The following is a 21447-nucleotide window of genomic DNA, read 5'->3' on the forward strand; positions in this document are numbered from 1 at the left end:
GAACGAAACTTCGTTTGGACGTGTCATGACATTTAAGCTCCAGGTGGAAAAAGCAAAGTTATGCAGTTGGGGAGCGCGGTGGCAACGATTAGCCTTCTGCAAGATAAGTGTCAGCAATGTGCTGCTCCCAGTTTTAAAGTTATAAAGCACGAGTCATTATTCTTCATACTACAGCGTCGTTTCAGATTTACTACTTGCCCTGACCGACGTTATTACTAGGATGGCCGCGTGCTTAATGAATAAGTGGAGCGTTTTGTTCGGAACCAGTGTGTCCAAGCTGTAGACATAGTGGTACTGATCGGTAGCTCCTCTTCTACAGTTGCTATGACGTCTAAGCCATTCATTCAGTCATTTCCTCATCATCGTGGGCGTTCGAAAGATCGCTTACACAAGTAGATGGAACTCAGAATTACTTTTTATTTCTGATTTTTCAAATTTTCTTTATTATATGTAGCAGTGTTTAAAAGATTTTGTAACCCGCATCAATTTTATCCCAGCGGATGGTAACTGAGAAAACGTGAGTATTCCTTCCGGAAAGGGGGAAAGGTTTCTCGCTGCGTTTCAGGGTACATCACAATTGCGGAGTAACTGCATCGCCACCGCCTTGAACAGTGGCCGGATTGCTCAATGCCATGTTCTTCACCAACCATCAGTCCATCCCGTAGAAGTGGAGATCTGGGGGGGAACTGCGCAGTTAGTTTGCAACTGCGATGCGAAATCATAGCACGCTACTGGACAGTGGAGTTCCACGCGCGCTAGCCACTCGTACAGATGTCGTTTCACGGAACGTGGTCGGGAGACGTTAGTTGACCGCGCGACCGGACACTCGTTGCTAATGCCTTACATTAGTGGAGTGATCGGCGTTTGCGGATGAGCTTTTCGGGGATCAGCCTGATTTGGGCAGACAGTAAGTGCTGCAGTGGAGGATAGAGAGAGAACTCAGAACAGAAACGCAAACGGTACGTTGCGACACACACACCCGTCGGCACTTGACCTTCTTCGCGGTAACTTTTTTAAGTGTCCCCTTGACCCGACCTTTGCGATAAGACAGACGAGATGAGAATCCGACTAGTACATGATTTATTGACGATGATGAGCCCACTCTCTGAACATTTAGCGTCGCTCCCGTCACCGCTGGCGTAAAACACTGTTTGAAGCGATGTGAGGGCACGCGCCACGATTTCCGAGCTCGCGCTCTGTCTGTCCAGCTGGGGTCCCGGCTCCTTCCACCGGTGCGCTGTGCGCCGGCGCGGTCCTGCTTGTGCGGGCGCGTGCACGGCGAGGGCCGCGGTACCTGCCCTCACCTTTCTCATCATGTCCAGACCTGCGATAATACTTTAATAAAATAACTCAAGGATGTTGACTACCTCAATAATGGGACAGCTGGTACCCTAGTCCAGAGCTGCTGTCTTTGGAGCCAAAGGTCACAGGTTCGAATCCCACCCCCAGCTGCAGTACCCTTGAGCAAGGTACTTACCCTAAATTGCTCCAGTAAGGTAACCGTGCTGTAGAAATGGGTAAATAACTGTAAGTGGCTTTGGAGAAATGCGTCAGATAAAGTTGGTGAAGTTCTTTACAAAAATTGTTGCCAAGGTCACCGGTTCCTTCCTTAGATCCTCCCTTCAACCTGTCTGGTGAGAGGTGACGTTTCCGCACAACCCTGTGTGGTGTTAATGATCGTACCGAAGATGTCAGCTATGTCCTTTTGCTCCGCTGTCTTTGTCTTTTTTGCTCCCATGTCTTCCTTCACATCACGGAGGGATCAAACACACAGGGACTCGTCTCCTGAAGGGCTGCGGTCCAGTGAAGGACGGAGTTGACAACTGTTAGAAATGTTGCATTGAAAGTGGTTTCATTATATACTGTTTAGCCAGTTACAGCTGTATGCTCAATAAATTTGGATTTCAAATAAAAGGATGAATGAGACAAACCAGAGAATATTCCCACTATCTAAGTATTTTTATACATACAGTAGATTGTACACGGCACGTTTTGTTCAACCTCCTATACTTTAGTGTATTGGGGAAAAGGGGTTTATTGATGATTCTAACTGCCCAGGTATTTTGTGTCGCATGTATGTACATAAGAGTTTTAAAAGTCTATGTATGATCAAGGTCCTTTGAAATTGCTTTTGAAGGTTTTCTGTTAGTTATTATTAAACTAAGATGAACTAATTCACTTCGATAATGGACGCACAAGTGGAAGACATTAGGACATCATAATGCTGCTCTGTGTAGTCGATCAGCACTCAGCATCAACTCATCAGCATCTTTGTTAAGTGAACTTTACAGTTGTGGGTCCACCAATCTGAAGAATCATTTTTGACCTATGCTGTTGTTAGGTACGTCGAGTCATGGTGACTCTATGGATAGTTGTCCTGAAAAGCAACTGCTCTTCAACCAACCAGCTAAGACTTGAAAGTGGGGCATCCGTGGCTGTGGTGATTGTGTCGATCCACCTGGATGGACAGCTGGCCTTCCTTTTTACGTTCACTTTCCACTTTACCCAGCATGATGTCCTTTTCCATTGACTCTTCTATCCGTGATGTGTCCAAAGTAAGAGAGTCGAAGCCATGTCGTCCGAGCTTCCAGTGACGTCTTTGGTTTGATCTGCTGCAAACCCACGCATTTGTTTTCTGGGCCATCCAGGGTAAACGCAGGATTCTTCACCAGCACCATAGTTCAAAGGAGTCAGTTTCCTTCCTGTCCATCTTCTTCGCTGTCCAACCCTCGCACCCATATGACGTGACTGAGAAGACCATGGCTTGAACCAGTTGGGCTTTTGTGTGCAGAGTCACATCCCTGTACTTGAGAATTTTATCCAAGCTCTTCATGGCAGTTTTGCCTAGAGCAATTTGTCGTCGGATTTTTGACCTATACCGTACATGTATCGTATCTGTGTCACCTCCCCAAATACATTTTCACTTGTTATGGGTCCCAAAGATGTTGGTGTTCTTGTCAAGTGACACAGCATATTAAATTCACCAAGCAGTCGCTAGATAGTGACATTTTGATAGACTATGTGGCCAGTGAAGGAAGGAGAACTAAAAAAAAAAAAACTGCTACACCAAGGAACTGGGAGAAAAATAAACTGTAGGGCCGCCCAACAACACCAGTCGCTGCCAGGTTCCCAGTTGGCCCATATGCTGGATCCTTAATGGCACCATGATGCTACCCAGGAAGATGAAGCAAGGATTGAAAATAAGTAAAAGTTGTAAAGGTGGACTGATCACAAGAAATAGTTGTGAACAAGAGAATAATTAAGTTTAAAGGTTAGTCAAACATTAACGAGTAAGGAGCACTTTGCAGTAATATGGGAACAGTAGCAGAAGGTGTGGGACAGGTTCAAAGAGTAAGGTGGTGAGTCTTTAAAAGGAGAAGGAACATCAGAAGACTATTACACGTGATGGGACTGCAATCGTGATGGGGTGAAAAATAGTCGGGCTTCATTTTTCTTTATTTCAGCCCTCATATTGACAAAATTTCTGTGTTCGATGGGACTCTGCAGACTTTTGAAATGCGCTGTTGGTCAGTTGATTGTGTTTATGTCTGTTCAGACAGGATTCTGCTTTTAGAGGCATCCGCGATATGGAAGTGTCTGAACGCTGAACTGAGACGAAATGGTGACAGAAGCCTCCATCTCAGCAAGTGGGCGAACTCAGATGACCAACCCAAGGCAAAGAGACTACTATTGGCTCCGGTCCTTCATCGCTGGGGGTGAGACCATGTTTGTCCATCGCAGACCAAACCCACTTGAATTATGGCAGTGGTTCTCATGTTTAATATTTAAATAAATCATAGCTGCATGAATACAGTGGAGGAAAAATGAAAATACCACTTTTGAGGTTTTTTTTTTCCTTTTTTCAATAGGTTACGGTCTGACAGAGAATGAAAAAGAAGTCAGACTGAAAGCTCTTAAAAACAGGTGTTGAGTTTGACACATTTACTGATGTCTTTTTTGAATCAATAGGTGTTGCAGGATGTTGTGCCAAAACCAGCATTGCGCCACTTGACCGCGTGAAGATTTTACTTCAAGCACAGAATCCCCACTATAAACATCTGGGTGTGTAAACCTTCTCCTGAGGTCAAAGAACTTAAAGTGGTTAAAGTTTCTGTGTCTTGGAATTTCTACAACAGACATATTAATTTGTGAAAACTTCTTTAAGCTGATTTTTAAAAAAGGTGATTTACAAACAACTGTATGTGTCAAGATTTTGAGAAAACATCTTTAGTCCCCCATACCTTGGGCAGAAGTAGATGAGCTCCAGGGAGGAACTGTAGACAAGTATCACGTACAAGCTGCTGTAGTAATGGTCGTGTGCCTCGTCTGCAGACCTTACCGTACCTGTGGATGTGCTCAGGAATTTGTGTTCAAAAATACAAGTTCACGTATGACATTTGTTATGTAAAGTAAACATGTTAGGTCTGGACAGAACAGAAATAAGCGGCCGTTGAACCCCATGATAGTGGATTCCTCCTCACTGGCGACAGGTGTGCTGGCTGCCTTACGCACCGTGCCAAGGAAGGAGGGATTCTTCAGCTTGTACAAAGGAAACGGCGCCATGATGGTGAGAATATTTCCCTACGGCGCCATCCAGTTCATGGCCTTCGACAACTACAAAAAAGTGAGTCAAGACAGCATTGTGACTGGAGTGTTGAATTTTAAAAGGTTTGATTTGCGTCAACTACGTCTTTGGATTATTTGCTAGCATATATTGAAAATGTGTGGCTTCCGATTCTTCTCACCAGCTGCTAAGCAAACGACTGGGAATATCAGGGCACATCCATCGTCTTATGGCTGGATCTATGGCGGGTAAAGTAGTACCTTTAATTAGCTTATTTATCGTTTATTTTGCCTACAGTTCATACATGAATCCACTCCGTGATTTTGGTTATGACTCCTCTGCCCCGTCGTTGCACTTTCTCCTTTAGGAATAACAGCTGTGATTTGCACGTACCCCCTGGATGTCGTCCGTGTCCGTCTGGCCTTCCAGGTGAAGGGGGAGCACCGATACACGGGCATTTTCAATGCCTTCCAGACCATCTACAAGAAAGTAAGCCTTCCACTCATAGGCCTGTTTATGCCACGTCGTGTGGGCCAGCGAGCACCTCTACAAGCAGCCACAGCACTCTTTGTTTCTTGTGTTTTCTATGTGAAGGAAGGGGGCGTGTCTGGCTTCTACAGAGGGCTGTTACCCACTATTATCGGCATGGCGCCATATGCAGGTCAGAGATCGCATACAGTGGGCTGTTTCTTCCAGTTTGTTCATTTGGATAGGAAAACAATGTTCCTCAAAGCCAATAGCTCGTCCATATTTTTTAAAAAGATATGTGCTTTAAGCACTTAAAATGATTGCTGCCTGCTATTATGGACATGGCACCATTTGCAAATCAGAGGTCACACATAGTGAGCTGTTTCTTTAATTTGGGAATAAACAGAAGGAAATCAATCCACAAAGTATTTGGGGAAAAAAACATCTGGTTAAAAAAGCCCACAGTTCATTATTTCGAAAGTATGAGCTTCATTGTTTAAAATAATTTATTTTCAGCACAGACTATATCTCTAAATGAACTGAGTCATACAGACTGCTCTTTTAGTCATTTTCTCACCGATGCACATCGCTCACCTCCCTGCTTTTCAGGCTTCTCCTTCTTCACCTACGGCACACTGAAGAGCCTAGGCCTGGCTCATGCCCCAGAGCTGCTGGGCCGGCCGTCCTCTGACAACCCAGAGGTGCTGGTGCTGAAGACCCACGTCAGCCTACTTTGCGGTGGCATGGCTGGAGCTATTGCACAAACCATATCGTGAGTGTATTGGTTCATCGGATGCTGCTCTGCTAACTTTCTGCTCTTGCAACACACAATGCAACTTGTTTCTGTTGTTATGTTTTCTTGACACCCGTAACATTCATTGTCCAGACAATACAATACAATATGTACAATGATGCTTACAAGACTACAGGCAGCAATCTTTGGATGGCACCTAACATGAAATACAGTCAACACAAGATGAGGTTGTGAAGAATCAGAACTGATGAGATCAAGTTGACAAAATGAATTGCAAAATTATGCAAACAATTGCAAGATTAATCTATGTTCAAGATCACATTCATAGAAGCCATCCACTGACAGAACAGCAGAGATAATAGCTGAAGGTGCAGCGAGAGTGCAATGTGTGTACTGTAATAATAATAACTATACAGATACATTGTAATGTGAGCTTTGAAATAAATGTTCTCCGACTACTCACTGTCCAGGTACCCTTTGGACGTGGCTCGTCGACGGATGCAGCTGGGGACAGTCCTGCCCGACTCTGAGCATTGTCTGTAAGTGTCAGCCTCTGCACTGGGGGTTTCATGAGCTGTTATGTTCTTAATATGGCATCACCAAGCGCAGCTAGTGCAGTCTAAGGTCATGCCCTTACCTAACTGAACAAATAACCGTTGTGACACTTACAGATGCCATTTACAAATGAACATTGCAGTCTGTATTAGCTAAAGTTTGTCCCAGTCAAGTCAGAGAAATACATTTCAAAAGGTTACGAAGGTGCACATGTTTTTTCCTAGGAGAAATACAGGTAAACATTACTGTTGAATTTCTTTACAACCAGTTCAAAAAGTGACGCCCATAATAGTGAGAATTTAAAAATGCTGTGGAATGGGATAGGATTTGAGAGTGATTTGCTGCTAGGTACTGAGTTGAAAATGAGGAAGTCTCTTGTATTTGATTTTTTTTGGACATTATGAACAGTACCCTGACCAGGACCCTGAAGTATGTCTACAGCAAGTATGGGGTTAAGAAGGGACTTTACCGCGGCCTGTCCTTGAACTACATCCGCTGTGTGCCCTCTCAAGCTGTGGCCTTCACCACATATGAGTTTATGAAGCAAGTCCTCCACCTCAACTAAAACCAAAGGTGTCTGTGTTGCTGCTGTTTGGTTTGTGACGCACCCCCAGTGGATTAGTCTGGACTTCAGGCTAAATCTGCAGATTGCCATAAATGTACACAAGTCTCCTGTTCTCATATTTTCACACATAGTACAGGATTCTAATGAACTTTCAGTGAGGGCTTCATGAAAACCCTTCCTGAAATTGTTCTAAGAAATTCAGTCTGATGTGAAACATTTGAAGGTTCAAAATCAAATCATCTGCCACAATCAGTTGTTAGATATCTAATTTAAGCAATTTGTAAAAGAGAGATTCCTCTTTCCTGTCCACTTTAATCTTCCATCATAGATGGAGGAGCACAGTTTTAGCCATACAAGGAATTGTAATTATTTGCTCCCTTTCATTTTCTAAAGTAATATTCACTTGTTTATGCTATTATTTATTGTTAAACATTGGGAGTGACTGAATTATATGGTTATTCAGAGATACCCTCTGTGTTCTGGTACCTCGCTGTAGTCCTCTGAAATGAGTCTGTGCCAGGAGGACTCTCATTCAGGTTTCCCAGAATGAAAATAATCTGGTTTTTGTTCCATCTCAGCTCCAAATTTTTCAGCCATCGTTTAGATCTCGATTGAATGCATTGCACAGTTCAAATTTACTCTCAAATGAATTCAGCAGGTGAGCAGTTGTGAAATCACATTAAGTGTGTATCAAGGAATTTCTGCATCATAAGCATAGCTCTCTAAATATTTTCATATCCAAAAATAATTTCAATGAATCAGCGCTTAATTTTTTTCTTAACAGTCATGTACTGTTCAACGCCGAGTGATTGAAAAACTTTATGAAGTGTTCGTTTCTTTAAGGGACCCTAAAGGAAATAACATAAGCAGAAATGCACCGGTAAAAGATTTAACATAAAAAGTTCAGAGAGTGCATCTATTTTACTATAATTTGAATAATGCCATACATTCAATCAAAACTCATGGACAAGTGTGAGTAAGTAAGAGGGCAGATGAATGAAATCCAGTGTTCACTCTGGTCCACGCTGTTTGGATTTGGGATCTCCTGGGCTTGGCGGCACACGAGTCCCAGAGCATCTTCACTGTGCTTTTAGACACTGTCTGTCACATGAACATGTGGGTACTTTGTCTGCTACTGAGTCCACTATTAATTTATTGTTTACTTGAGTGTCATAGATGAGTGACATCTATACTTTTGCAAATAAACTACTTCTAAATTGTATCTCAGCTGACTGAATGATGAGTTTATGAGCATGGTCACTGTCACATGTATAATACATAACCTTATATTGTTCAAGTGTCTTACCATTATGATACATCTACTGTTAGAAGTACAGCCTACTGTGCTTATTGTGAAATGTTTATGTTTTGTGCCTTTTGGTGGACAATGGTGTTGACATGTACAGAATGTTAACTGACATGTCGCTTCCACGGTGCACCATATCATTTGTCGCTATGAATGTAAAATGGGCAAACTGCTAAATGCTTTGGGATTAGTTGCTTTCTGCAACTGTCATCCCCTGTAAAACCACCAAACATCTGAACAAATTCTAACAGAAAATGAAATGATCCAATTAAAAGGAACCAGTATTGCACCTGGAATGATACCATGTAGGAGTTGAATGCTGCTGAAGGCTAAGTGGGTCATGCTCAGGCTCTTTAGCCAAAGGTCAGCATAGACTGTGAAATGAAATGGCAATTATTAAACATGTACAAATTAAAGCAGTTATGCATGATTGGTGCAATTAAGTGTCTTAATGAAAAAATTACATGCTGGCATGGCTGGCATGTACATCTGATAGTACGATTACTCACAAAGTAATAGTGGGAGTTTAAAAATGAACCCACTCATCGGGGCTTTGTTGCAAAGGTTGGAAAATGGAATAAACGAACATTCACTTATAAACTGTGCTTTTACCTTTTAGACCAGTTGAAGAAACTGTTTCATTTGAACCAAACCTTGTGAGTTTGACACTCTTTTCCTTCATGTTCTGTGTTAAGTATTAAGCAAGGACGTAATGAGGGAGCGTTTATAGTGAAATAAACACAGTAAACAGCAACAAGGGGTGAGAGAAGGTAGCACACAGTGTCCCTGTCATTTACAGGTATCTACAAGTTTTTCATTGTCTGAAACTTGATCATGGTAAAAATAAGAATCATTAGTTCTAAAAGCACAATTCATAAGCTAAAGTCCCTGAGAAACTTCCCTGTAAATGAATATTCCTTTGCAGGGAGCAGATACTGAGAGCCCCAGACTGAGTAGCGTTTTTGACAGACCATCAAAACTCTGCAAGATGACAGCTGGGGGGGCAGAGGTGGCAGGATTTCACTCATTAACACTGCTTGTAAAAAACAAATCAGTGTTGGTGTCATCATTTAGACTTAGAACAAAACACGTGCAACTCATACTGGAGTACGGATGTTTTTACAAAAATTTACACTTAAATAAAAACACTTAGAAGCTGATGGATTTACACACTTACCCATAATCTGGTATCTGGAACCGGCCTGTTAACATCGGCTGCACCTGCCAGACAAAGTACTCGATGAACCTGGAAGTCGATAAACATTATATTTCGCAATGAGTCTGATGAACAAATGGCAGCCATAGAACCTTCTAGGGGGGCCCATGACAACTGCAGCTATTTGGGATACAAAGAATGTTCTGGCCGCTTCCATGACAACAACAACAACAGCAATGCAGATAAAGAATTTTCTAGTGGTCATGTCATATGAAGGGTTGGTTCCACTTATGTCAGGTAAAGCTCTCCCAGTTATGGGTCAACTAAAACACGAGGCCCTGAGCGCACAGATTTTTGACCTGGACTGTAGGGCTTATACATCTGTTCTGCTGACCTGTATTGGTTATGTTTATCTATATTTGTCTTTATTCAGACAGGATTCTGTTTTAGATGCATCAAAGGTATGGAAGTGTTGAACACTGAACTGGGACAAGATGGTAAGGGAAGCCTCCGTCTCAGCAAGTGGGCGAACTCAGACAACCAACCCAAGGCAGAGAGACTACTATTGGCTCCGGTCCTTCGTCGCTGGGGGTGAGATCGTGTTTGTCCATCATAAACAATAACCCACATGAACTACGGGAATGGTTGTAATGTTTAATAATATCCGTGTTATGGAAAATGAATATTGGCTGCAGATGGACAGTGGAAAAAATAAAAACGCTACATTTAGTGTTGTCCTGGCTGTTTACTCTTTCAAATTAAGGCTTAAACTTTTTCAAATTATGTTGCATTAATGAATGAGTCGCAGTGCTAACCAAATCATACGGTTATAGCTAGGTGAAGAAGGCAGTAAAATCAAAAACTGTGTGTCAACAAAGCTGGAACTCAGCAGGCTGGAAGAGGTTTTTCTTTTTCCCGCTCAGTATCAAAATTCTGCAGGTGGTCACAAACATTTACCAAAAATGAGCAGAAAATAAGTTGGCACTCCTGTAAAAGTGTTGAATTATATATTGATTCGACACATACGGGATTTGACATTTTGGGTAAAGAAACATGAGAATTCAGTCTTGAAATATATTTTCAGTTTATAATAATATAAACCACTATATAACCACTATGCTACCAGTTCTCGACAGTTGGTGGCGTAGTAGTTAAAGTTACTGCCTTTAGATCCAAAGGTTGCAGGTTTGATCCCCACCTCTGGCTGTAGGAGCCTTGAGCAAGGTGCTGCTTTACAGAAAAGCATAAGCTAAATGTAATGTGGCTTTAGTTTAAATAAACCAGTTTGATGGAACAAGTGTTTGTTTCTAAAACATTTTCTTTGTTGAAATAATAGGTGTTGCAGGATGTTGTGCCAAAACCAGCATTGCGCCACTTGACCGCGTGAAGATTTTACTTCAAGCACAGAATCCCCACTATAAACATCTGGGTGTGTAAACCTTCTTCTTCTCCTGAGGTCAAAGGCACACGTACAAATTGATTAAGTTTTCTGTATTTTGGAATTTCTGCACAAAGCCATGTTTTATTACTTATTTAGGTCTGCACAAAATTAAATGATAAGCCACCAGTGAAAGTTGTATTAAATACAAGTTCACGTATGACATTTGTTATGTAAAGTAAACATGTTAGGTCTGGACAGAACAGAAATAAGCGGCCGTTGAACCCCATGATAGTGGATTCCTCCTCACTGGCGACAGGTGTGCTGGCTGCCTTACGTACCGTGCCAAGGAAAGAGGGATTCTTCAGCTTGTACAAAGGAAACGGCGCCATGATGGTGAGAATATTTCCCTACGGAGCCATCCAGTTCACAGCATTTGAGAACTACAAAAAGGTAAACGATAATAACATTGTAACTGGAGTTGAACGTAAAGCGTTGAATTTTAAATATTTCATTGACCTCTACTATGTGGCTAGATTGCTGGCAAAACTGGGTACTGATGAGTTACTTTTACTCCATGTACTGTATGTGTACTTAAATAAATTCTTAAATTTCTTTTCACAGTAGTTTTTGGACTCAGTAATTTTTTTTTTACTTTTGCTAGAGCACATTTCAAAGAATAAATTAACTTTTACCTCATTACATTTTTTCAACCTTTTTCTCATTTATTTTTCACATTTAATATTTCAATTTTATGGGGGGCACGATGACACGGCAGGCCTGGCCTGGTCCCGCTCTCTGGTGGGTCTGGGGTTTGAGTCCCGCTTGGTGTGCCTTGTGATGGGCTGGCATCCCGTCCTGGGTGTGTCCCCTCCCCCTCTGGCCTTACGCCGTGTGTTGCCAGGTTAGGCTCCGGCTCGCCGCGACCCCACTTACGGACAAGCGGCTTCCGCAAATGTGTGTGTGTATATATAAACCCCAACTAACTATAATCAAATGATTTTTCTCAACTTGAGTAACCATTGCTGACTATCATTCCGTTTTTTACTCTGCAGTGAGGCCAAAAAAAGCAGTAAAACACCCGGAGACATAAAATTGCCATGTTACCAGGGTTACCAGCAAAAAGTGCCATTGTACTGAATAATTAACCCCTTGTGTAAAAAACTGTATATATTTTCATAAGCCATTGTAGTGATGTCCCATTGGATGAGACCCCGCTATGAGCTCAGTACCCACTTTAAAAACCAGCAAGTTGTTGCTCTACCAATATCCTGCTAGCTGTTCATTAATCACTAAAGTTTATAGACTCTTCATGCTTCCCAACGAGAGCAATCCTATCAATCAGTGTCAGAATTTGTAATGAATATCACATAAATAGATAATCAGACAACTAACGATACAACTTGTATTCAAACCAACGCTTACTCCTGTCTATTTGATGTCCTACTTGATCCGTTGCCTTTCTGCTGTAAATGGGTTAACATCTAAAAATTGCTTCGGATAAAGTTATCATCTAAACAAGTAATTTGAAGGCAGTGTGTAGAGTTACTGGAGCCCTGCAACCAAGGGGCATGCATTTGAATCCTACTCCTGACTACCCTGAATTGCTCCAGCACACACACAATGTCTACAACCGCTTGTCCTGAGTGGGGTCGCGGCAAACCGGAGCCTAACCCGGCAACAGAGGGCAAAGGCTGGAGGGGACACACCCCGGACAGGACGCCAGTCCATTGCAAGGCACCCCAAGCAAGACTCAAACCGCAGACCCACCACACAGCAGGCCCCGGCCAGGCCCCGGTCAGGCCCCGGTCAAATTCTAAAATGCCTCATTTAAATCAAAGGAACTTAATATTTCAGTAGTTTTTTTGACCTGATACATTTTTTTTTTTACTTTAATACATTTTTGGACAAGAACTTTTACTTGGTTATTGTTTTTGACTGCTTTTCCCATCTCCGTTTACTGGTGTATGTTGGAAAAGGTTGGCTTGTAATTCTTCTCATTAGCTTCTGAGCCAGCAGCTGGGAATATCTGAACACATCCATCGGCTTATGGCTGGATCTATGGCAGGTAAAGTACCTATAGTTGAACACCTGCTCCTTATGACTGGTTCAGTTATGGATTTTGGAAGATACATTCACACATGCACACACACTGGCTAAAGCTACTTGTTCCAAGTGGGGTCGCAGAGCCTAACCGGGCAACACAAGGCGTAAAGGAGGACCCAACCAAGCCCGCTCCGCCACTGAACCCCCTCAAGATACATTCATTTTTCTAGAATTTTGTGTACTCATATATTTACTTTAAAATTATTTAACTTAACCCTAACCCTACTTATTTATTGTATTTTTTTTAAATGTAGAAACTTTTACATTTCTTTATGTTTCTTGAAAATAATACAGAAGTCAGAAAGCCAAACCAACAGAGAGGCTAAAGAAGAACCCATCCAGAGCTATGGAAGTCTTTTATGCCACTGGGAGTCTTACTAACAAGAGTCTGTTTCAGATCCTCAGAGAATATTAAAACTCTCATTTTCATTCAGTATAAAACAGAGGACACTTATGCATATATATTTCTAAGATCTCAGACAATGTTTCAGCTACACTCCCACAACAATGTGAGTGGAATTTCTAATCATGCCAGAATGGCATAAATGAAAGAATCACATTCACAAATCACAATCATTGCAAAAATAACACATTGTGCCAACTCTTGAGCACTGGCTGCTCATCACTGATATCAGGGAATGTTGGAGAATTATTTGGACTTCTTTTAAGGGGAAGACAGCACATGTTTAGTTATTCTCCCACCCAGCTAATGTATTTCATTAAAGAAATGAAGTCAGGCTGTCACTAACAGAAAGGTTATCAGACATTATATGAAAGAGGAGAGGACTCAAATGACCATCTCTATCGATGGATCACATGGTCCTTTATCTTTTTTCTAAAATTTCTGTTGGCAGCACAACAACCATGACCTCTGTTTACATTGACAGCTGATATCAGTAAAACACAGTAAAATAGAACAGGAATCCATTACAACCTCAATCAGCTCTCAGCTTCAGCTTCCAGCTCTTCATGTTTCCTACAGTTCATACATGAATCCATCCATCCATCCATCCATCCATCCATCTTCCTCCGCTTTATCCGGGGCCGGGTCGCGGGGGCAGCAGTCCGAGCAGAGTCCTCCAGACTTCCCTCTCCCCGCACACCTCCTCCAGTTCCTCTGGGGGAACCCCAAGGCGTTCCCAGGCCAGCCGGGAGACATAGTCTCTCCAACGTGTCCTGGGTCTGCCCCGAGGCCTCCTCCCAGTGGGACAAGCCCGGAACACCTCCCCAGGGAGGCGTCCAGGAGGCATCCGGAACAGATGCCCGAGCCACCTCAACTGGCTCCTCTCGATGCGGAGGAGCAGCGGCTCTACTCCGAGCTCCTCCCGGGTGACTGAGCTCCTCACCCTATCCCTAAGGGTGCGCCCAGCCACTCTGCGGAGGAAACTCATTTCTGCCGCTTGTATCCGCGATCTCATTCTTTCGGTCATGATCCAGAGTTCATGACCATAGGTGAGGGTAGGAACATAGATCGACCGGTAAATTGAGAGCTTCGCCTTACGACTCAGCTCCCTCTTCACCACAACAGACCGGTACAATGACCGCATTACTGCGGACGCCGCACCGATCCGTCTGTCGACCTGCCGCTCCATTTTTCCCTCACTCGTGAACAAGACCCCGAGATACTTAAACTCCTCCACTTGAGGGAGCACCTCCCCCCTAACCCGGAGGGGGCAATCCACCTTTTTCCGACTGAGAACCATGGCCTCGGATTTGGAGGTGCTGATTCTCATCCCCGCCGCTTCGCACTCGGCTGCAAACCTCCCCAGTGCACGCTGCAAGTCTTGACTTGATGAAGCCAACAGGACCACATCGTCCGCAAAAAGCAGAAACGAGATCTCGTGGCCACCAAAACAGACACCCTCCGTTCCCTGACTGCGCCTAGAAATTCTGTCCATGAAGATAATGAACAGAATCGGTGACAAAGGGCAGCCCTGGCAGAGTCCAACATGCACCGGGAACAGGTCTGACTTACTGCCGGCAATGCGAACCAAGCTCCTACTCCGGTCATACAGGGAACGAACAGCCCGTAGCAACGAGCCCCGAACCCCATAATCCCGAAGTACCCCCCACAGGATGCCACGAGGGACACAGTCGAATGCCTTCTCCAGGTCCACAAAACACATATGGACTGGTTGGGCAAACTCCCACGAACCCTCCAGCACCCTAGTGAGGGTATAGAGCTGGTCCAGTGTTCCACGGCCAGGGCGAAAACCGCATTGCTCCTCCTGAATCCGAGGTTCGACTATCGGTCGGATTCTCCTTTCCAGTACCCCGGCATAGACTTTCCCAGGGAGGCTAAGGAGTGTGATCCCCCTGTAGTTGGAACACAATCTCCGGTCCCCCTTCTTAAAAAGAGGGACCACCACCCCGGTCTGCCAGTCCAGAGGCACCGTTCCCGAACTCCACGCGATGCTGCAGAGGCGTGTCAGCCAAGACAGCCCCACAACATCCAGAGACTTGAGAAACTCGGGGCGGATCTCATCCACCCCCGGAGCCTTGCCACCGAGGAGTTTTTTGACTACCTCAGCAACTTCAGCCAGGGTAATGGACGAGTCCCCCTCCGAGTCCCCAGCCTCAGCTTCCCCTACGGAAGGCGTGTCGGAGGGATTGAGGAGATCCTCAAAGTACTCCTTCCACCGCCCGAGAACATCCTCAGCTGAGGTCAGCAGCGCACCACTTCCACTGTAAACAGTGTTCGTGGAACACCGCTTCCTCCATCTGAGTCGCCGGACGGTTTGCCAGAATCTCTTTGAGGCCGACCGAAAGTCTTCCTCCATGGCCTCACCGAACTCCTCCCAAGCCCGAGTTTTTGCCGCGGCGACTGCCAGAGGCGCGCTCCGTTTGGCCCGTCGGTACCTGTCAGCTGCTTCAGGAGTCCCATGAGCCAGCCAGGCCCGATAGAACTCCTTCTTCAGCTTGACGGCATCCCTTACTTCCGGTGTCCACCACCGTATTCGGGGATTGCCGCCGCAACAGGCGCCGGAGACCTTATGGCCGCAGCTCCGAACCGCCGCCCCGACAATGGAGGCGCGGAACATAGTCCATTCAGACTGAATGTCCCCCACCTCCCTCGGGACCTGGTTGAAGCTCTGTCGGAGGTGGGAGTTGAAGACCTCTCTGACAGGGGCCTCCGCCAAACGTTCCCAACAGACCCTCACTATGCGTTTGGGCCTGCCAGGTCTGTCCAGCTTTTTCCCCTGCCATCGAATCCAACTCACCACCAGGTGGTGATCAGTTGACAGCTCAGCCCCTCTCTTCACCCGAGTGTCCAAGACATATGGCCGAAGGTCAGAAGAAACGACTACAAAGTCCACTCCGTGATTTTGGTTATGACTCCTCTGCCCCATCGTTGCACTTTCTCCATTAGGAATAACAGCTGTGATTTGCACGTACCCCCTGGATGTCGTCCGTGTCCGTCTGGCCTTCCAGGTGAAGGGGGAGCACCGATACACGGGCATTTTCAATGCCTTCCAGACCATCTACAAGAAAGTAAGCCTTCCACTCAAAGGCCTGTTGAAGCTGCATAAGGTCAGCCAACAATTTCTTTGAAGGGCAACCCTAATGGAGCCGAACTGTACCAAGCCCCTCCATGAGGAGTCATAAAACTGTTTGTTTTCTTGTTTTTCTACGTAAAGGAAGGTGGCGTGTCGGGCTTCTACAGAGGGTTGGTACCCACTATTATGGGCATGGCGCCATATGCAGGTTAGAGCTCACAGTGGCCGGTTTATTCCATTTGGAAATAAATAAATCCACAATTCCACAAATCTTTAATCTTGTCAGTATATCAATAAAAATAAGATTGCTTAATTCTTTGCTCTTTAGGTTTCTCTTTTTTCACTTACGGTACACTGAAAAGCCTGGCGCTTGCTCATGCTCCAGGGGTCCTGGGCCGGCCGTCCTCCGACAACCCAGAAGTGCTGGTGCTGAAGACCCATGTCAGCCTACTTTGCGGTGGCATGGCTGGAGCTATTGCACAAACCATATCGTGAGTGTATCGGTGTACAAGGCACTACTCTGCCATCCTGTTGCGACACATACTTTAACTGGACGTACTAAGTCACGCATATCCTACTGGGTTGCACTGTCACTGTTAGCCTTTTTCCAGGTTGACATGGAATGTGAGAATTGCAGAACAACACTGACAAAAGTACAGCGCCGCAATTGTATTATTATGTTTATGATGAAGTACAGTTAACATGTGATCCACCTATGAAGAAGCACACTTGACAAAGTCAAGGTACTAAAATCAGACTGCAGGCTTGCATAATGAACACAGATATTATGAGATCTGGATTGCCCAGAAAAGTTCTGACATTCTAGGCTTGGTTTTGAATTAGACTCCATCAGTCTTTAAAAGGTAAGGCAGCAATTTTTGGTGAAAATAACGGTTGATCCTTTTGTGGTTCAGGAACATATGTATTTTTCCCCTTTCAGTTGATGGTAATTCAGCACTCAATTCTGCTCGATGGAATAAAACATTTCAGTTTTAGTTGTCTTGATATTTAAAGAAATGCTTAAATATTTGGTTTTTTTTATATATATATATATTTCTGCTACAAAGAAACACCAATATTTTTAAGTAAGACTTATTCCTCTTTCTCCACATCACTTCCTCTAGTCTTGATGTATTTTAGGACTATTTTGAAACCAATCTTTTTCAGACACACAGGATTTTTGAAATCTCAGCAATAAGTCCCAGTAAAACTTAAAAATGTGTTATTACTGTTCTGCAGAATATCATTCCATCACATCACTACGCACACAGTTGAAAAGGACATACAGTCGTGTTGATGTTGATGCACCTGTGTGTCTCCCCCATGTGTCCTGTGTACTTGCAGCTCGCCCCCCCAGCATGTCCCCATTACATCTTTTATCACAGCCTGAAACTTACTCATCACTATGTTCTTAAAAGCTAATCAAGGCTTCTTAGCCTCTATTCCCAATCTATGGAAAATAATCAAGTTATTCCGTGTTCTGGATCTCTACAGCATACAATTCACAATACTGGGTAAAGAAACAATAAAAAAAATACAATGAATGAGATCATGAAGAGTAGTAAGTAATCATGTAGAAGAGTAAAAAAGTGAGTACAACAGACGATACACAATTTTGTTTTTCATTGTAACCAATGCTTTTCTCTGTTACCTCGCATTAGTGCTGACATTACAGGAAAAGCCACTGTGTGACACAGTCAAGCCCACAACACACAATGTAATTTTTGCAGGTTCTCGAGCTCATTTCCTTTTCCCTTCAGTGACTCAGCTACTCTGAAAACAATGTTTTCTCACCCCTCTCTGTCCAGGTACCCTTTGGACGTGGCTCGTCGACGGATGCAGCTGGGGACAGTCCTGCCCGACTCTGAGCATTGTCTGTAAGTGTCAGCCTCTGCACTGGGGGTTTCATGAGCTGTTATGTTCTTAATATGGCATCACCAAGCGCAGCTAGTGCAGTCTAAGGTCATGCCCTTACCTAACTGAACAAATAACCGTTGTGACACTTACAGATGCCATTTACAAATGAACATTGCAGTCTGTATTAGCTAAAGTTTGTCCCAGTCAAGTCAGAGAAATACATTTCAAAAGGTTACGAAGGTGCACATGTTTTTTCCTAGGAGAAATACAGGTAAACATTACTGTTGAATTTCTTTACAACCAGTTCAAAAAGTGACGCCCATAATAGTGAGAATTTAAAAATGCTGTGGAATGGGATAGGATTTGAGAGTGATTTGCTGCTAGGTACTGAGTTGAAAATGAGGAAGTCTCTTATATTTGATTTTTTTTGGACATTATGAACAGTACCCTGACCAGGACCCTGAAGTATGTCTACAGCAAGTATGGGGTTAAGAAGGGACTTTACCGCGGCCTGTCCTTGAACTACATCCGCTGTGTGCCCTCTCAAGCTGTGGCCTTCACCACATATGAGTTTATGAAGCAAGTCCTCCACCTCAACTAAAACCAAAAGTGTCTGTGTTGCTGCTGTTTGGTTTGTGACGCACCCCCAGTGGATTAGTCTGGACTTCAGGCTAAATCTGCGGATTGCCATAAATGTACACAAGCCTCTTGTCCTCATATTTTCACACGAGGGCTTCATGAAAACACTTCCTGAAATTCTTCCTAAGAAATTCAATGAGATGTAAAAAATTTGGGAGGTTTGGGAGGAACTTTGGTGGTATGAAGTCAAATAATTTCCCACTACAAATTGCTGGATATCAAACTGTGGCACACTATGATCAGGGAGTGACCGGCCAGGGAGTGGTAGTGGGTGGACTTATAGCTCATCTTATTCCTTTCCCCCATATTAATTTAATACAGGCAATAGGGGCACAAAAAAGACAACAGCAAAAGGAGGGCAAATAATTTAACTAAAAACCTTCAAGGGTAGCACCTTTAAGCAAGGTACCTACCCTAAATTGCTCCAGTAAAATTACCCAGCTGTATAAATGGGTAAATAATTGTATGCAGTTTAACATTGTAAGTTGCTTTGGATAAAAGTGTCAACTAAATAAATAAACATGAATGTAAAGCTGAACATAAGAAAACAAAATTGTACATGTATGGGGTTTTAATACCAGATCCTTCCAATTTCAAGAAAAAAAAAAAAACAAGGTTGTATAAAGTAATTGGCTGTGCCTGGTGCTCATTGTCTCAGTAATAAGTTGTTGCCGCATGCAAATACCAGTCTTGGGAATTGAGTGTGGTCAGCCCAGAGCCTGCCACACTAACTTTACTCATCTGTAAAAGTCATTCCCCTCTTCTCTTCACCTTAGTTTTTTGTGATATGAAATGGAAAGCAGATGTTTAGCTACACAAAGCATGGAACATTTATGATTATAATATAATAATGATGTAAACATTATTTGCTCCCTTTTGTTTTCCTAAAATAATATTTGCTTCTTTTTAAATGCTGTTACGTATTGCCATGCCTGCAGTGGTCCAGAGGCTATCCCAGAGGCATCAGCCAGGGTACACCTGGGACAAGGTGCGAGCCAATCACAGAGCAGTCTCACACCCAGTGAAGTGGTACTGGGGGTTCATACCAACCAACCAACCAACCAATGTTAACAACCGCTTGTCTGTCTACCTGTATTGTGTGGCAATAAATGTTGTGTTTTTACTCTCCACAAGAGGGCAGGTTTTAAGTTTTTTTTCTCCCAGGAACAGTATTTTAATCTTTCTTCTGGGTTCTTCCAGTTAATGTAAACCAATGAATTCCTGAGGTTTTTCCTCCATACAAGTGTTACGTAGCCATACTTTGCATCTTATTAATGAGAAGATGGGGATACATATACAGTATTTTGCATTTATCCTTTATATGGTGCTTTTTCCAAAGCAACATACAATGATTTACCCATTTATACACCTGGGTACCTTTTGCTGGAGCAATTTAGGGTTAAGTACCTTGCTGACGGGTACTACAGCAGGAGGTGTGATTGGAACTTGAGAGGAAGTCCAGAGGTGGCTGTTCTAACCACTATGGCACCTACTGCCCCTATATTTACCTAATGGTACTAAATGATCGAGTGCCCTAAATTTTTATGACTTTGCTGCACATCCTTTCACTTCTGTTTGCTTTGCATATACACAATGTAATACACACTAACCTGAATTTTTCATTGCAAAATGTTGTTTTCATATGAACTCCTTTGAAATATGAAAGTTCTTCCAGCCTGCAGCCTCAACGTGGCATATGTGAGCCTGAATCTGTGTGAATAATGTTTGCGCACGAATACTATATACACTTTAGTCAAGTGAAATGTGTCCACTCTGCACTTTTACCCTGAAAAACCTTGATAATATGAAGCAAACCTTGAATGGCTTTTTTACAATTCTAATTCCAAGATTTAACAATTTTTTAAAAAAAAATTTTTTCTTTGTTTTGTCATTTTCCTAAATTTGTGAATTTATGTGTGAAGTGTAAATATGAGTTTGTCACCAATAAGGACTTTAGTAAAGAAGCTAATTGTTGACAGACCATAACTGTCTGGGCTTTTAACCAAAAGGTACATCTTATACAGATGCTCTTCCACTAACAATGGGGTTACGTTCTGATAAACCCCTCGTAAGTGGAAAAATCGTAAATGCAAAAAGAATACAGTAGTGCCCCTACCAAACATCATAGTCCAGCCTAGCCTACCTTAAACACGTACTATAGCCTACAGCTGGCCAAATTTAAGCAGGAGACACATGGGTGTTTAGTAGACGTGGCGCGATGCGAAAACACAAAAAACACTTTCAACACAGTATCGGTCGTTTACACTTGTTGGCGTGATCAATACAGAGACTGCGAGCGTGGTTGAGCGGATGCTGCGGCTCACTGCCATCGCCCAGTATCTGGAGAGAATGTCGTACCGCATATCGCAAGCGCGGGAACAGATCGAAACTCAAAATTCTAAGTACGGATTCTATCGAACGTGTATCGCTGTACCATTGTAACTTTGAAAAATTGTAAGTCAAGCCATCCTAAGTAGAGGAGCATCTGTATTTGGTTATCGGTAAGACATAATATCGAACGGGCCTGGCACAGCGGCTCTATCTTTGGCCTGGTAGAAGTTGGGCTCCAGGCTCATTCATGAGGTGTTGGCCACCAGCAGTG

The 21447-nt window shown here is 43.5% G+C and overlaps 2 protein-coding genes across 5 annotated transcripts; both read left to right on the top strand.

The window, feature by feature from the left end:
- Nucleotide 1: 1 nt before the first annotated feature.
- Nucleotides 2-6906, top strand: LOC108921029 (graves disease carrier protein-like). 2 transcript variants are annotated; one of them, XM_018730232.2, is made up of 10 exons: nucleotides 2-959; nucleotides 3557-3716; nucleotides 3970-4062; nucleotides 4491-4624; nucleotides 4749-4812; nucleotides 4932-5053; nucleotides 5159-5225; nucleotides 5642-5804; nucleotides 6257-6325; nucleotides 6750-6906. In XM_018730232.2, exons 2-10 carry the CDS (start codon nucleotides 3620-3622, stop codon nucleotides 6904-6906), a joined length of 966 nt encoding a protein of 321 aa, XP_018585748.1. In that variant the 5' UTR covers nucleotides 2-959; nucleotides 3557-3619. The 2 variants fall into 2 exon arrangements, with proteins under 2 accessions (XP_018585748.1, XP_018585750.1); XM_018730234.2 differs by having other exon boundaries at nucleotides 3561-3716.
- Nucleotides 6907-9648: 2742 nt separating this feature from the next.
- Nucleotides 9649-19205, top strand: LOC108920855 (graves disease carrier protein-like). Of its 3 annotated transcripts, none has more exons than XM_029247410.1 (9): nucleotides 9649-9665; nucleotides 9802-9959; nucleotides 10705-10797; nucleotides 11066-11199; nucleotides 12751-12814; nucleotides 16223-16344; nucleotides 16491-16557; nucleotides 16678-16840; nucleotides 18158-18230. In XM_029247410.1, exons 2-9 carry the CDS (start codon nucleotides 9863-9865, stop codon nucleotides 18228-18230), a joined length of 813 nt encoding a protein of 270 aa, XP_029103243.1. In that variant the 5' UTR covers nucleotides 9649-9665; nucleotides 9802-9862. The 3 variants fall into 3 exon arrangements, with proteins under 3 accessions (XP_029103243.1, XP_029103241.1, XP_029103242.1); XM_029247408.1 differs by lacking the exon at nucleotides 9649-9665 and adding an exon at nucleotides 18651-19205 and having other exon boundaries at nucleotides 18158-18226; XM_029247409.1 differs by lacking the exon at nucleotides 9649-9665 and adding an exon at nucleotides 18651-19205 and having other exon boundaries at nucleotides 16735-16840; nucleotides 18158-18226.
- The last annotated feature ends 2242 nt before the right edge of the window (nucleotides 19206-21447 follow it).

The sequence above is a fragment of the Scleropages formosus genome, chromosome 21, assembly GCF_900964775.1.
Source record: "Scleropages formosus chromosome 21, fSclFor1.1, whole genome shotgun sequence".
In the NCBI taxonomy this organism is placed as follows: domain Eukaryota; kingdom Metazoa; phylum Chordata; class Actinopteri; order Osteoglossiformes; family Osteoglossidae; genus Scleropages; species Scleropages formosus.